Genomic DNA, 12,462 nt, shown 5'->3' on the forward strand with positions numbered 1-12,462 from the left:
TTTTTTTTTTTTTTTTTAAAGAAATCTCAGCTCGTTGAAAGAGATCCTTTCTTTCCATAGGCAAATTTGGCCAAATTTAGCTCTTCTCCTGAAACATGGACCTTTTTGCTCCAAAGTGAAGGGTTCTTTCATAAGGAAATCTAAGTACTTGGTATTTTGAATAATGGTTTATTCAAAAAGAATTTGATTGACTCAGCAGAGTACCTCAAATTCTTGTTTGTCTGCTTTTTCCATGTTAAACCTGAACATAAAATACAAATTATTTGGTCTAGTTATTTAAAATTATGAAACATTAAGTTAAAAGGAGCTATTTGGAAACAAGTTATTATTTTTTTTCTGTCATGATTGGGTGAATATAACTGGCTTGTAGAGTCTAGATGTTAATAAAACAAATTCTTTGGGGAAAGAGGTGAGCCTCTCCACTGTAAATCAGTAATTGTAAAAGAACTAGTGTTTAGGTAAATGCTACCTGACCTTTATTCTAGAAAACTGAAAAGGGCATTTTTATTCAGTAGTGAAACACTTAAGAGCTTCTAAAATATTTGAAATTGTGCTTTAAAGAAATGCACAGTTTAATACATATCAGTTTATAGGAAGGAAAGGTATTCCCAGAAATTCTTAAAACAGAAATTATGCAGGATTAGCAATATAGCATTATTGGCTCCCAAGGTTCTTGATTACAGAATTACCATTGAAAATTTTATCAAAAGCAGCCTTGTCCCTGATAGCTGCCGAATTATTTAGAAAAACGGGGGCAGAGGGGAAGATGGGAGAGAAAGTTGAAAAGGATGTGTGTTTATTAAACCTCTACATGGGATCCATTTAAACTTTTGATGTATTTATATCTGAATATACAGAATTAACACTATAAAGAGCCTACTAAGACTAGACTTCCAGGCTGAGCATGGTGACTCATGCCTGTAGTCCCAGCATTTTGGGAGACTGAGGCAGGTGGATAGCCTGAACTCAGGAGTTTGAGACCAGCCTGGGCAACGTAGTGAAACCCCATCTCTATCAAAAATACAAAAAATTAGCTGGGTATGGTGGCACACGCCTGCAGTCCTCACTACTTGGGAAGCTGGAGTGGGAGGATCACTTGAACCTGGGAGTTGGAGGTTTCAGTGAGCTGAGATTGCACTACTACTCCAACCTGGATGACGCAGTGAGACCTCATCTCCCCACCCAAAAAAAAAGGAAAAGATTTCCAAATATTAGGTACATATGCTAATATTATGAGATTCTCAACATAACAAGACTGTTTTTCTGAAACAATAATGTATTTTTGAAAAGTCACTTAGAGGACCAGAAACAATTTTTAAAAACCCTACCAAGATTTAATACATGGTATAAATTTATTGACTTTTGGACATGCAAAAAAGTATTGAGATTAATTATTAAAGTAGACTGTATAGTACTGTAGAAAGAATAGGGAGGATCCAAGTTCAGTAGTTTTGTTTGTTTTTTGAGTCAGGGTCTTGCTACGGTGTGAAGGCTGGCCTTGAACTTCTGGGCTCATGCAGTCTTCCCACGTTGCTGGAACTATAGGCGTGTGCCACTATGCCATGCTCAGTATTTTTAGCTGTATTTCTGACTTTTATCAAATCACTTAATCTGCTTTTCTATCAATGATCATTAAATACTTAATACTTAAGGTTTATTAATTGTGTAGTACGGATTCTCATCCCAATTGCTTATTAGAGATTTTTACCCCAATTTGATAAATGGGAAACCAGAGAGGTTAAGCAGTTTGCGCTGACACCACAGCTAGTAAGTGGCATTGCTGGAATTCAGGTCTGGGTCTATATGACTCTAGAGCTTGTGAGTCTATCCTGCCTCTAATACATGTATTTGTGTAGCTTACCTTCAAAGGGATGATGTGAAGATAAATGAGATAATGGATGGGAATGTACTTTAAATTTCACAAAGTTTGTGAAATATATTCAAAGTATTTAAAATGATGTAGTATACTAATGAGAAATTTTAATTTTCAAAGCTTCACTTAAAGGACAAGAAGCGATTTGAAAAAGCTAACCAGGATTCAGGTCCCGGTTTGAGTCTTGAAGAATTTATTGCTTTTGAGCATCCTGAAGAAGTTGATTATATGACGGTAAGAAAGAAACATTTTTAAGAGAATTACTGAGTGACCAAAACTTTAAAAAAATATATTTTAAATATTTGTGGGTACATAGTAGGTGTGTATGTTTATGGGATACATGAGATGTTTTGATACAGGCATGCAATGTGAACTAATCAAATCATAGACAATGAGGTGTCCATCCCCTCAAACTTTTATCCTTTGTGTTACTAACAATCCAGTGAACACTCTTTCAGTTATTTTTAAATGTATAATTAGTTATTACTGACTGTAGTCACCCTGTTATGCTGTCAAATAGTAGATCTTATTTATTCTTACTATTTTTTTTGTACTAATTAACTGTTCTTAGCGCCCCCTCCCCCAACACTTCCCAGTCTCTGGTAACCGTCCTTCTACCCTCTATGTCCATGAGTTCAATTGTTTTGATTTTTAGATCCCACAAATGAGTGAGAACATGCGATGTTTGTCTTTCTGTGCCTGGCTTATTTCACTTAACATGGTCTCCAGTTCCATCCATGTTGTTGCGTGGATCTTTCTTTTTTATGACTGAACAGTACTCCATTGTGTATATGTACATTTTCTTTATCCATTCATCTGTTGATGGACACTTGGGTTGCTTCCAAATCTTGGCTTTTGTGAACAGTGCTACAACAAACATCGAAGTGCAGATACCTCTTTGACATAGTGGTTTCCTTTCTTTTGGGTATATACCCAGCAGTGGGATTGCTGGATCATACAGTAGCTCTATTTTTAGTTTTTTGAGGAACCTCCAAACTGTTCTCCATAGTGGTTGTATGAATTTACATTCCCAAGTGACCAAAACTTTAAAACCTGTTCATTAAGTTGTTAAAATAAATCATATAACCAGAATTTTAAGAGATACATAGATTTAAAATGATCCTAATTCTCCCCACTTAAAATTAGGAGTGGTAAGGAGGCTTTCTGGTGGTGGCGAAGTTGCTTATTGGGACGGAGAAGGTGAAGGACTGATTTTTTAAATCTTTATACTATGTGTGAGCAGCAGGCTTCCTCAGGCTATTTTCTCTCTCATAACTATGTTACCTTCAGTGCCTTCCTTATCCTTTTGTAGCTTTCAGACTTTTTTTTTGGTTTTTCAATATTAGTAATACTAGGATTTCTGTTTAATTTGCAGCATCACTTATGAAAGCTTTTGGTCTGGAAAAACGTCATGTTTGGATTCTTCTTCATAGGGTTGGTAGGGGTGCAGCTGCTTATAACTAGTAATGTTTTTGCAATTTTAAGCATAATGAGTCCTCTCGTCCCTTTAGTATTAAAAGAAGTACCAGTTTTCAAAACTTTTGTTGAATTCTAAGTTTAACTCAACAAACATTAATTGAGTCCCGATTATGACTTGGCCAGGCTTGAAAGCATAAACCATCACGTTGGAAAATAAAGACTAATGTAACAAATAGCTTTTTAAAAAAGAGACTAAACATTTATATTGAAGTCTGTTGCATGACATCAGCCTCCAGCTATGTGGCTTGGTTCCCTGGATATTTCAAGGAGGGGAGATACAGCTTTTTGTTTAATGTGTCATGGTAGACCCTGCTGCCTTGCATAACAAGGCTACAGATACATTTTTCTCCATAGCTCAGTGGTAAGACACTGTTATTAATACCACTTCTCTTGCCATTGTGAAGCTTCTAATTTCTCATTGGCACAGAATACATGACCCAGTTTAAGAACAGTGCTGGGTGTAATTTAAGTGCCAAAATTAAGTTGGGACAAGCTAATTGAGCCCAAGAGTGACAGGCAAAGGATGGTAGATCTTGATTCTCTGGAGAATAAGGAACAATTGAAGACTAAAGAGGGGAATTACCAGTAAAAGCAATGAAATAATTTAGGCATTATGTAATATGGCCCAGAGTTCTATCTGGCAATGGAATGAAATAGATTTGGGCAACATTTTGAAGAAAGCATATGTAGGAATGTTGACTTACTAAATAAGTGTTAAGGGAAGGTAAGAGTCAGAGATGGGCTAGGCATGGTGGCTCACACCTGTAGTCCCAGCACTTTGGGAGGCCAAGGCAGGAGGACCTCTTGAGGCTAGGAGTTCAAGACCAGCCTGGACAACATAGCAGACCTTGTCTCTACAAAAAAGTTAGCCAGGTTTGGTGGCATGCACCTGTGGTCCTAGCTACTTGGGAGACTGAGATGAGAAGATCACTTGAGTCCAGTAGTTTGAGCCTACAGAGCCACTATTATTGTGCGGCTGCTCGCTAGCCTGGGTGACAGAATGAGATCCTATCTTAAAAAAAAAAAAAAAAAAAAAGGTTGGGGATGCTAGGCAGGGTGGCTCAAGCCTGTAATCCCAGCACTTTGGGAGGCCAAGGCTGGCAGATCATCTGAGATCAGGAGTTCGAGATCAGCCCAGCCAACATGGCAAAAGCCTGTCTCTACTAAAAATATAAAAATTAGCTGGGTATAGTGGCATACGCCTGTAGTCCCAGCTGCTCAGGAGGCTGAGGCAGGAGAATTGCTTGAACCCAGGAGGCAGAGGTTGCAGTGAGCCGAGATCATACCATTGCACTCCAGCCTGGGCTACAGAGCGAGACCCCATCTGAAAAAAAGAGATAGGAAGATATTGAGGAAAGTACTGAAACAGCTGGCCGTTGAACAAGTCATCTTTAGGGAAAATGATTGGTTGTTTGATAAGAAGCTTTGATAAGAGGGAGGAACAGGTTTGGGGGCAGTTTGGGATGGATAGGGCGAGGTTTGCTAAAGGGGAAGCAAGGAGGTTAAGGTATAATGGCAGGCTGGCACATTTTAGATCTGGAGGCAGAACAGCAGTTCTAAGGTAAGGGCTCTTTTAGGGTTGTTTATGGATTAGAGGGCAAATGGAGTTAAAGACAAGGGGAGTACAAGATGTCTTTCTTGAGAGGGAGAGATGTGTAGAAAATAGCCTGAGTGTAAAGCTGAGGTTGTTTATGAGAGTGAAAGTGGAGTTCTTCACAATATCGGAAGCTTAAGGATGTTGAATTTGAAGCTACATAGTACTTTAGGTTTTATTCTTGCTTCTAAATTCCAGTGTTTAGGAGGATTGTCTTGAAGACATGGACAACCAAAATGATTTTTCCTGTATAAGTACCTTACTAGCTGATTGCACCACTAGAACTCCAATAATTATCATTTATTTCTAAAAGTTCTGTAGTACGATTGAATCAGATGGCGGTGAGACTGAACATTTTGTACCTTTTTTTTTCTTTTCTAATGAATGTGGAATAGGAATTTGTCATTCAAGAAGCTTTAGAAGAACATGACAAAAATGGTGATGGATTTGTTAGTTTGGAAGAATTTCTTGGTGATTACAGGTGGGATCCAAGTAAGTCACCTGGGAGAATGTGAAAGGCGAAAAGGAATTGAGGAAAGAGACAGCCTTGCTCATTGAAAGGTCTCTTCGACAAGAAATGTAATGAGGATCTGTGCCTGATCCTGCTTGTTTCATTAACTGTAATGCAAGTTCAACGAATGGATTTATAGCTTATCTGAGAACACTGTCTTGCTTACTTTTACTTCCATGTCTAGAGTCAAACATTTTTCTTTCTTTTCGAACAAATCTAATTTTATTATCAGTTTAAATGGGGAAGGAGGGAAGGTAGATCTTCTTAAACAAAATCCTGTGCTGTTGCAGGTGGATCTTAAAAGAGATGGAAACATAAAATACTACAAATGCTGGTGTAAACACAATATCAGAAGCTTAGTAGAAGGTGAATAAGTGTTTGAAGTTAAGAGTTCGCTTTCATATAAGCAGCTGTTTTTTCAGAATGTTGCTTAAAGACACCAAACAATGCCATTTTTAAATTGGTCACCAGTTTTACTTATTCTGATAGTCACTTTAAAATTACACATGGCATTACTTTGTGAAAACATGTAAGAAACTTTGTATAGAAACATGATATACAGTAAAACATTACCCAACTCACATTTGGGAAAACTAGATATCAGAACAAATAGCAGTTAACAAAATTACTAGTTTGTGTTAACATCCAGTGATTTTAAAACTGGGTTATTTAGACTTGTGTCACTTTTGAAAATTACCATATATTTGTACCTATGTCAGGACTTTTCAATTAAGTAGTTCTGTTTTATTGGGCTTTCTTTAGTAAACTTTAAATTCACTTCCTTTATTCTAGAGATATACCAAACTTTTTTTGGATACATGTGGTATTCTTGTGTATGTATATTTGTGTTTTTTTATATTAAGCTGCAAATGAAGATCCAGAATGGATACTTGTTGAGAAAGACAGATTCGTGAATGATTATGACAAAGATAACGATGGCAGGCTTGATCCCCAAGAGCTGTTACCTTGGGTAGTACCTAATAATCAGGGCATTGCACAAGAGGAGGTAAGTGTTACAGAACAACTGTTTCTCTCCACCCCCTCCCCCAGATTTGGTGCTGGGGTTTTGATAGGAAAAGAAGTTCAAAATCTTAAGCCAAAGAAAGAAGTAATGGAGTTATTTGGGATTGATGCATTGCTGTGTTTTGAATTTACAAAGTGTTTTAGATTGTCAGGGAGACAGAGAAGTTAAGATTGTGTCATGTATTAATTTGAGAGTACAGTGAATAGAATAATAGTTTGTATTTACTTACAGGGACTCAAAGTATGTTATAATAATTTTTGCCTTGCTTTGATATATCCTGGATTGGATTTGAGTAGAGAGAGACAGAACCCAGCAGAAATGAAGAAAGGAGATAATGGGAAAAGCAGTAGACAGACTTGGTTACATGTAACATTTTTAGATACTTAAACAATAATGAGTACTTGTACACCTGGATAATTTTGACAAGTCAGATCACATTAAATTGTGAACATCTTGCTGAAAATACTTATTACAATTGATACTTTTTTGTTTTGTTTTGAAGGCTCTTCATCTAATTGATGAAATGGATTTGAATGGTGACAAAAAGCTCTCTGAAGAAGAGATTCTGGAAAACCCGGACTTGTTTCTCACCAGTGAAGCCACAGATTATGGCAGACAGCTCCATGATGACTATTTCTATCATGATGAGCTTTAATCGCCGAGCCTGTCTCAGTAGAGTACTAGCTCCTTTTATAATTTGTTACCAGCTTTACTTTTGTGATAAAATGTTGATGTTGTATTTTACACTCTTAAGTCTTATCACAGTCAGAATTATCTTAATGTAGATTATAATTTTGGTCTTTTAGGAAAAAAAAACCAAATACCTGATAATTTATTTCAAAACGTATTGAAGCAACAAAACATTAATATTGTGCCATATGACAACAAAGTCTTTCCTACATACTCCATCCGTTTAGTACTGTATTGTGGAATATTTGAGTTCTATTTCCATACTTGAAAACATGGAGGATTTTAGAGTTGCCTGAACAATATTATTTAAGTAGTATGTGACTGAGCTATAAATTTTCGTTTTTATTCTAAGTAGATTTAATTTGGGAACTGACAGGACAGTGTTTTTAGGTTTAGCATTTTGTTTAAAAACCTTTAAAGAAACCTTTAGAAGGACTTAGACCTCACATATTAATGTTGAGAAGGTCTGCTTAATTTTAAAATGGTTTCTATAAAGGATTTTATGTATGAAATAGAACTTTATATTTTTGCATATGTATAGATAGTAATTATATTTAATGTATAACTATAGCATTATGGTGAGTGGAATTTGACATTGTCCAAACCTTTTTCATTTTTGAGTGATTAAAAATGAAATGTCCTATCTTTTTATATGTTTGTTTGCTTTTCTTTAATTTTTCAGATAAATATTGAATTTAGCACAGGTTTTGTGGTATTGTACATTATCTTGCCTCATCCATTCCTTTATGTGGGTGGTTCCCAAAACTGTCAGATTATTCTTGCTGCATTTTCTTTTTTTTTGATAAGGCAATCATAATATTGAATGTGCAACTGACACATTTTAATTGGTCTTGTAGCAATTGTGGTTTTGCTCTTTGGGGCTGGAAATAATCTTGAGTAATGCAGGTTGGAATTACCAATATAGCTGGTCAGATATCAACAGTAGAGCTCAATATCAGTTTCACTGAAATTAAAATCATACTTGATAAGCATGATAATCAATTTTAACCTAATTCAGTAGGTCAATTTATTTACCTTTGGTGGAGATGGGATAGGGAAAAGTAAAGGGAGGAATTTTTTTCTAGTTCTGATGTACAGAGATAGTTTTTCTTTTTCTTTCTTTTTTTTTTCTGAGACAGAGTCTCGCTCTGTCTCCCAGGCTGGGATTACCAGGCGCCTGCCACCATGCCTGGCTAATTTTTTTGAATTTTTAGTAGAGACGGGCTTTCACTGTGTTAGTCAGGATGGTCTCGATCTCCTGACCTCGTAATCAGCCCGCCTTGGCCTCCCAAAGTGCTGGGATTACAGGTGTGAGCCACCGTGCCTGGCCTCTAGTTTTTCATTCTTTAAATCACTTTTATTTGTGGGTGAAGAGATCAGCTATCCATTCTCTTAATCACTTTCCAGGCTAAAGTTGTCTCATATACAGCACACTTCGCATTCCGGGGGCTCAGCAAGTACCTATGACTTTGAGAAGACATGAAACTTTTTTGATAGAATCGACTACACCTATATACCTCTCTACTGCTGCATCTTTGCTGATGTGAGGTGTGCTTGCAAATTGTAAGTTTTCACACCTTAATGAGTGCTTGCTTACTCAGGTATCTAAAGTAGTACATGGTTTTCATTTTAACCTACAATATATGTCTGGCTATAGCAGTTTAAGAATTACAGATTTACCACTATCACTCATCTGTCATTTGTCAGCCTCACTGAAGCTGGCATATTTGAAATCACCAGTTTGACTAGTGTGTTAACTATTTGTTTTTCTCTCTAGCTTCTCCAAAATCTATGCCAGAATAGATCATCAGATACGGATTCTATTTCAATCCTTTGCAGAAATGCAGTATCTGTACTACTTTCCTTCCTAGCATAAAGAAAACTACACTTGCCAGCCCTCTTGTAGGTAGGCGATGGCTAGTTCTGACCAGCTAAACATGGGTGGAATTAGTGTGTGTCACTATCAGACTATCTCATGACAAACCCCTTTCCTCTGCCACAGCACTGTGCAGGAGGCCTCAGCTGAAATGGTGGAGCCACAAAATCAAAGTGGCTTTGATCTTGAGTCTGTAGGTCAGCTGGATCCACAGTGGGCTTTGTATGATGAAAAAATAAGCTTTTAGTATGTTAAACCACTGAGATTTGGTTGTGCTTTTTTGTTTTTAGCCACAGCAGAGCCCATCCTGCTGTGACTGAGTGAAGATTTCACATTTAACAATTGGCTTTTATAAGCATGCAGAGAAAAGAATCGTCTGCTTGAACAGAGATGCTGTATCTACTGCTGAGTCAAAATAGAAAACTTTCTTTTTAAGGCTTTTTTTTTGGATTTGAATTTTAAATAAGACTCTGTTTTAAAATAAAACTTTTATTTTGGTTTTAATATAATTAGGATAATTTGAATTTATCCTTGAGCATAAGAGTAAAAATAGTTTGAGACTTTCTGAATCATTGGCTGATTCTGCCTGAAGGACTTAATCACTTCCATTATTTGACTTCAGGTACAACTTCAGAGGGGAAAAGTTGATGGGATGTGCACATGTTGGCTCATCCATAGTTCTGATTGGGCCAATTTGCAGGACAGAAAATGACTGTCTAGATTATGATATAAATTTAAAGGTAGCCAGGACATTCAGAGGAAAAACCAGCATATCATGTTTGCCTTACTTAGTTCTTTCCTTTGCAGTTTTAAAAATATGCTTTATTTTTTTAGTGCAGTTTTATGTTGACAGCAAAATTGAGCAAAAAGTAGTACAGAGAGTTTCAATATGTCCCCTGCCCTACATATGCACAGCCTCCCCCATTATCCTACATCCCACACCAGAGTGGTACATTTGTTAAAATCGATGAAACTATATTAACATATCATCATTATCACCCAAAGTGCATAGGTTGCATTAGGGTTCACTCTTGGTGCTGCACATGCTCTGGGTTTGGACAAATGTATAATTACATATTCCCACCATTGTAGTGTCATAGAGTATTTCCACTGCCCTAAGGTCTTCTCTGCTCTACCTATTCATCCCTCCCTTCCCTGTAACCCCTAGCAACACTGATCTTTTTACTGTTTATAATTTTTTAAATTGTAAAATACACATAACAAAATTCATCTTAACCATTTTTAATTGTACAGTTCAGTGGAATGGTATTAAATACACTCAAAATGTTGTGAAATTGTTACCGCCTTCCATCTCCATGAACTTCATTTGTACAACCGAAATTTATATCCATTAAACAGTAACACCCCCTTTCCTTTTCCCTTCAGCACCTGGCAAACACCATTCTAGTTTGTTTGAGATGGAGTCTTGCTCTTGTTGCCCAGGCTGGTGTGCAATGGCGTGATCTCGGCTCACTGCAACCTCTGTCTCCTGGGTTCAAGTGATTCTCCTGCCTCGGCCTCCCGACTAGCTGGGATTACAGGCGTGCACCACCATGCCCAGCTAATTTTTTATATTTAGTAGAGACGGGGTTTCACTATATTGGTCAAGCTGCTCTCTAACTCCTGATCTCAGGTGATCCACCTGCCTCAGCCTCCCAAAGTGCTGGAATTACAGGCATGAGCCACCATGTCCAGCCTCCCATTCTAGTGTTTTTTTCTTTCTTTTTTGAGACGGAGTCTCTCTCTTGTCATCCAGGCTGGAGTGCAGTGGAGCAATCTCGGCTCACTGTAACCTCTACCTCCCAGGTTCAAGCGATTCTCCTGCCTCAGCCTCCCGAATAGCTGGGATTATAGGTGCCTGCCACCATGCCTGGCTAATTTTTGTACTTTTAGTAGAGACAGGGTTTCGCCACGTTGACAAGGCTGGTCTTGAATTCCTGACCTCAGGTGATCCACCCACCTCGGCCTCCCAAAGTGCTGAGATTACAGGCATGAGCCACTGTGCCTGGCCCCATTCTAGTTTTTGTCTTTATTAAAATAGACTCATATAGTATTTGTCTTTTTGCATAATGTCCCCAAAGTTCACCCATATTGTTACCAGAATTTCCTTTTTCAGGCTGAATAATACTTTATTGTATGCAATACCACGTTTTGCTTATCCACCCTTTGATGGACACAGGTTGCTTCCACTTTTTATTGTGAATAATGCTGCCATGAATAGGGGTGTACAAATATTTCTTTGAGACCCTGCTTTCAGTTCTTTTGGATATATATTATACATAGAAGTGAGATTGCTGAATCACATAATTCTATATTTTATATGTGTGTATGTGTGTGTGTGTGTGTGTGTGTATATATATTTTTTTTATTTTTTATTTTTTTGAAATGGAGTCTCACTTTGTCGCCCAGGCTGGAGTGCAGTGGTGCGATCTCAGCTCACTGCAAGCTCCGTCTCCCAGGTTCATGCCATTCTCCTGCCTCAGCCTCCTGAGTAGCTGGGACTACAGGCGCCCGCCACCACACCAGACTAATTTTTTGTATTTGTAGTAGAGACGTGTTTCACTGTGGTCTCGATCTCCCGACCTCATGATCTACCCACCTCAGCCTCCCAAAATGCTGGGATTACAGGCATGAGCCACCACGCCCGGCTAGTAATTCTATTTTTAATATTTTGAGGAACTGCCATGGTGTTTCCCATAGCAGCTGTGCCATTTTGCATTTCCACCAATAGTGCACAAGAGTTCCAGTTTCATTACATCCTTATCAACACTTGTTATTTTCTGTTTTTGTTTTGTTTTGTTTTTTTAATAATAGCCATCCTAATGAGTGAGACGTGGTATCTTATTGTGGCTTTGATTTGCATTTCCCTAATGGTCTGTCTGTACAGTTTTTCCTGTTCCAGAATATCATTCCTTTGCAATTTAAATGTGAGGATAAATTTATGCTATTGTTTCTCAAACGTTTTTGTGTTACAATACCTCCTTTTGAGTGAGAAATTTCAACTCAAACTTACAAGATCTTTTTCACTTAGGAAGATGATTTAGGAAAGCCACTTAGAGTAAAAGTTTTTAAACAACTGTAACAACTAATTTGCTTCATTGCAACGTTTGAGTTTTGTCAAATAAATATTTGGCCAGATTTCCTGCCTGCTATAAAATTTTTTATAACTAGTAACCAATTACCTAAGGGCCTCCAGTGCAGCTACTAAAACGTCTCTATTTTATTTGGGGGGGGGAAAAAACAAAACCTCAATCCAAGCACAAAGAAAAACAAGTACTGCTAAATACCTAGAGTTTGCCCTCTCTTTATCTCAAATTAACCAGTTAGTTCCTGAGCTGTAGAAAGAAAACTATTTGAGCTTATAAAACTATTTTAAAGTGATTACGGGGATTTTTAAAAATCTCATACCTTTTAA

The 12,462-nt window shown here is 37.4% G+C and overlaps 1 protein-coding gene across 1 annotated transcript in view; it reads left to right on the top strand.

The window, feature by feature from the left end:
- Positions 1 to 8,163, top strand: part of RCN2 (reticulocalbin 2) — a 21,480-nt gene extending 13,317 nt beyond the window's left edge. The window contains exons 4-7 of the mRNA XM_017870355.1: positions 1,994 to 2,107; positions 5,342 to 5,438; positions 6,321 to 6,463; positions 6,984 to 8,163. Of these exons, the coding sequence (XP_017725844.1) occupies positions 1,994 to 2,107; positions 5,342 to 5,438; positions 6,321 to 6,463; positions 6,984 to 7,136 (507 nt within the window). The 3' untranslated portion in view covers positions 7,137 to 8,163. The remainder of the gene's footprint in view (positions 1 to 1,993; positions 2,108 to 5,341; positions 5,439 to 6,320; positions 6,464 to 6,983) is intronic.
- Positions 8,164 to 12,462: the final 4,299 nt, after the last annotated feature.

This window comes from Rhinopithecus bieti, unplaced genomic scaffold (assembly GCF_001698545.2).
Source record: "Rhinopithecus bieti isolate Rb0 unplaced genomic scaffold, ASM169854v2 scaffold_662, whole genome shotgun sequence".
Lineage (NCBI taxonomy): Eukaryota > Metazoa > Chordata > Mammalia > Primates > Cercopithecidae > Rhinopithecus > Rhinopithecus bieti.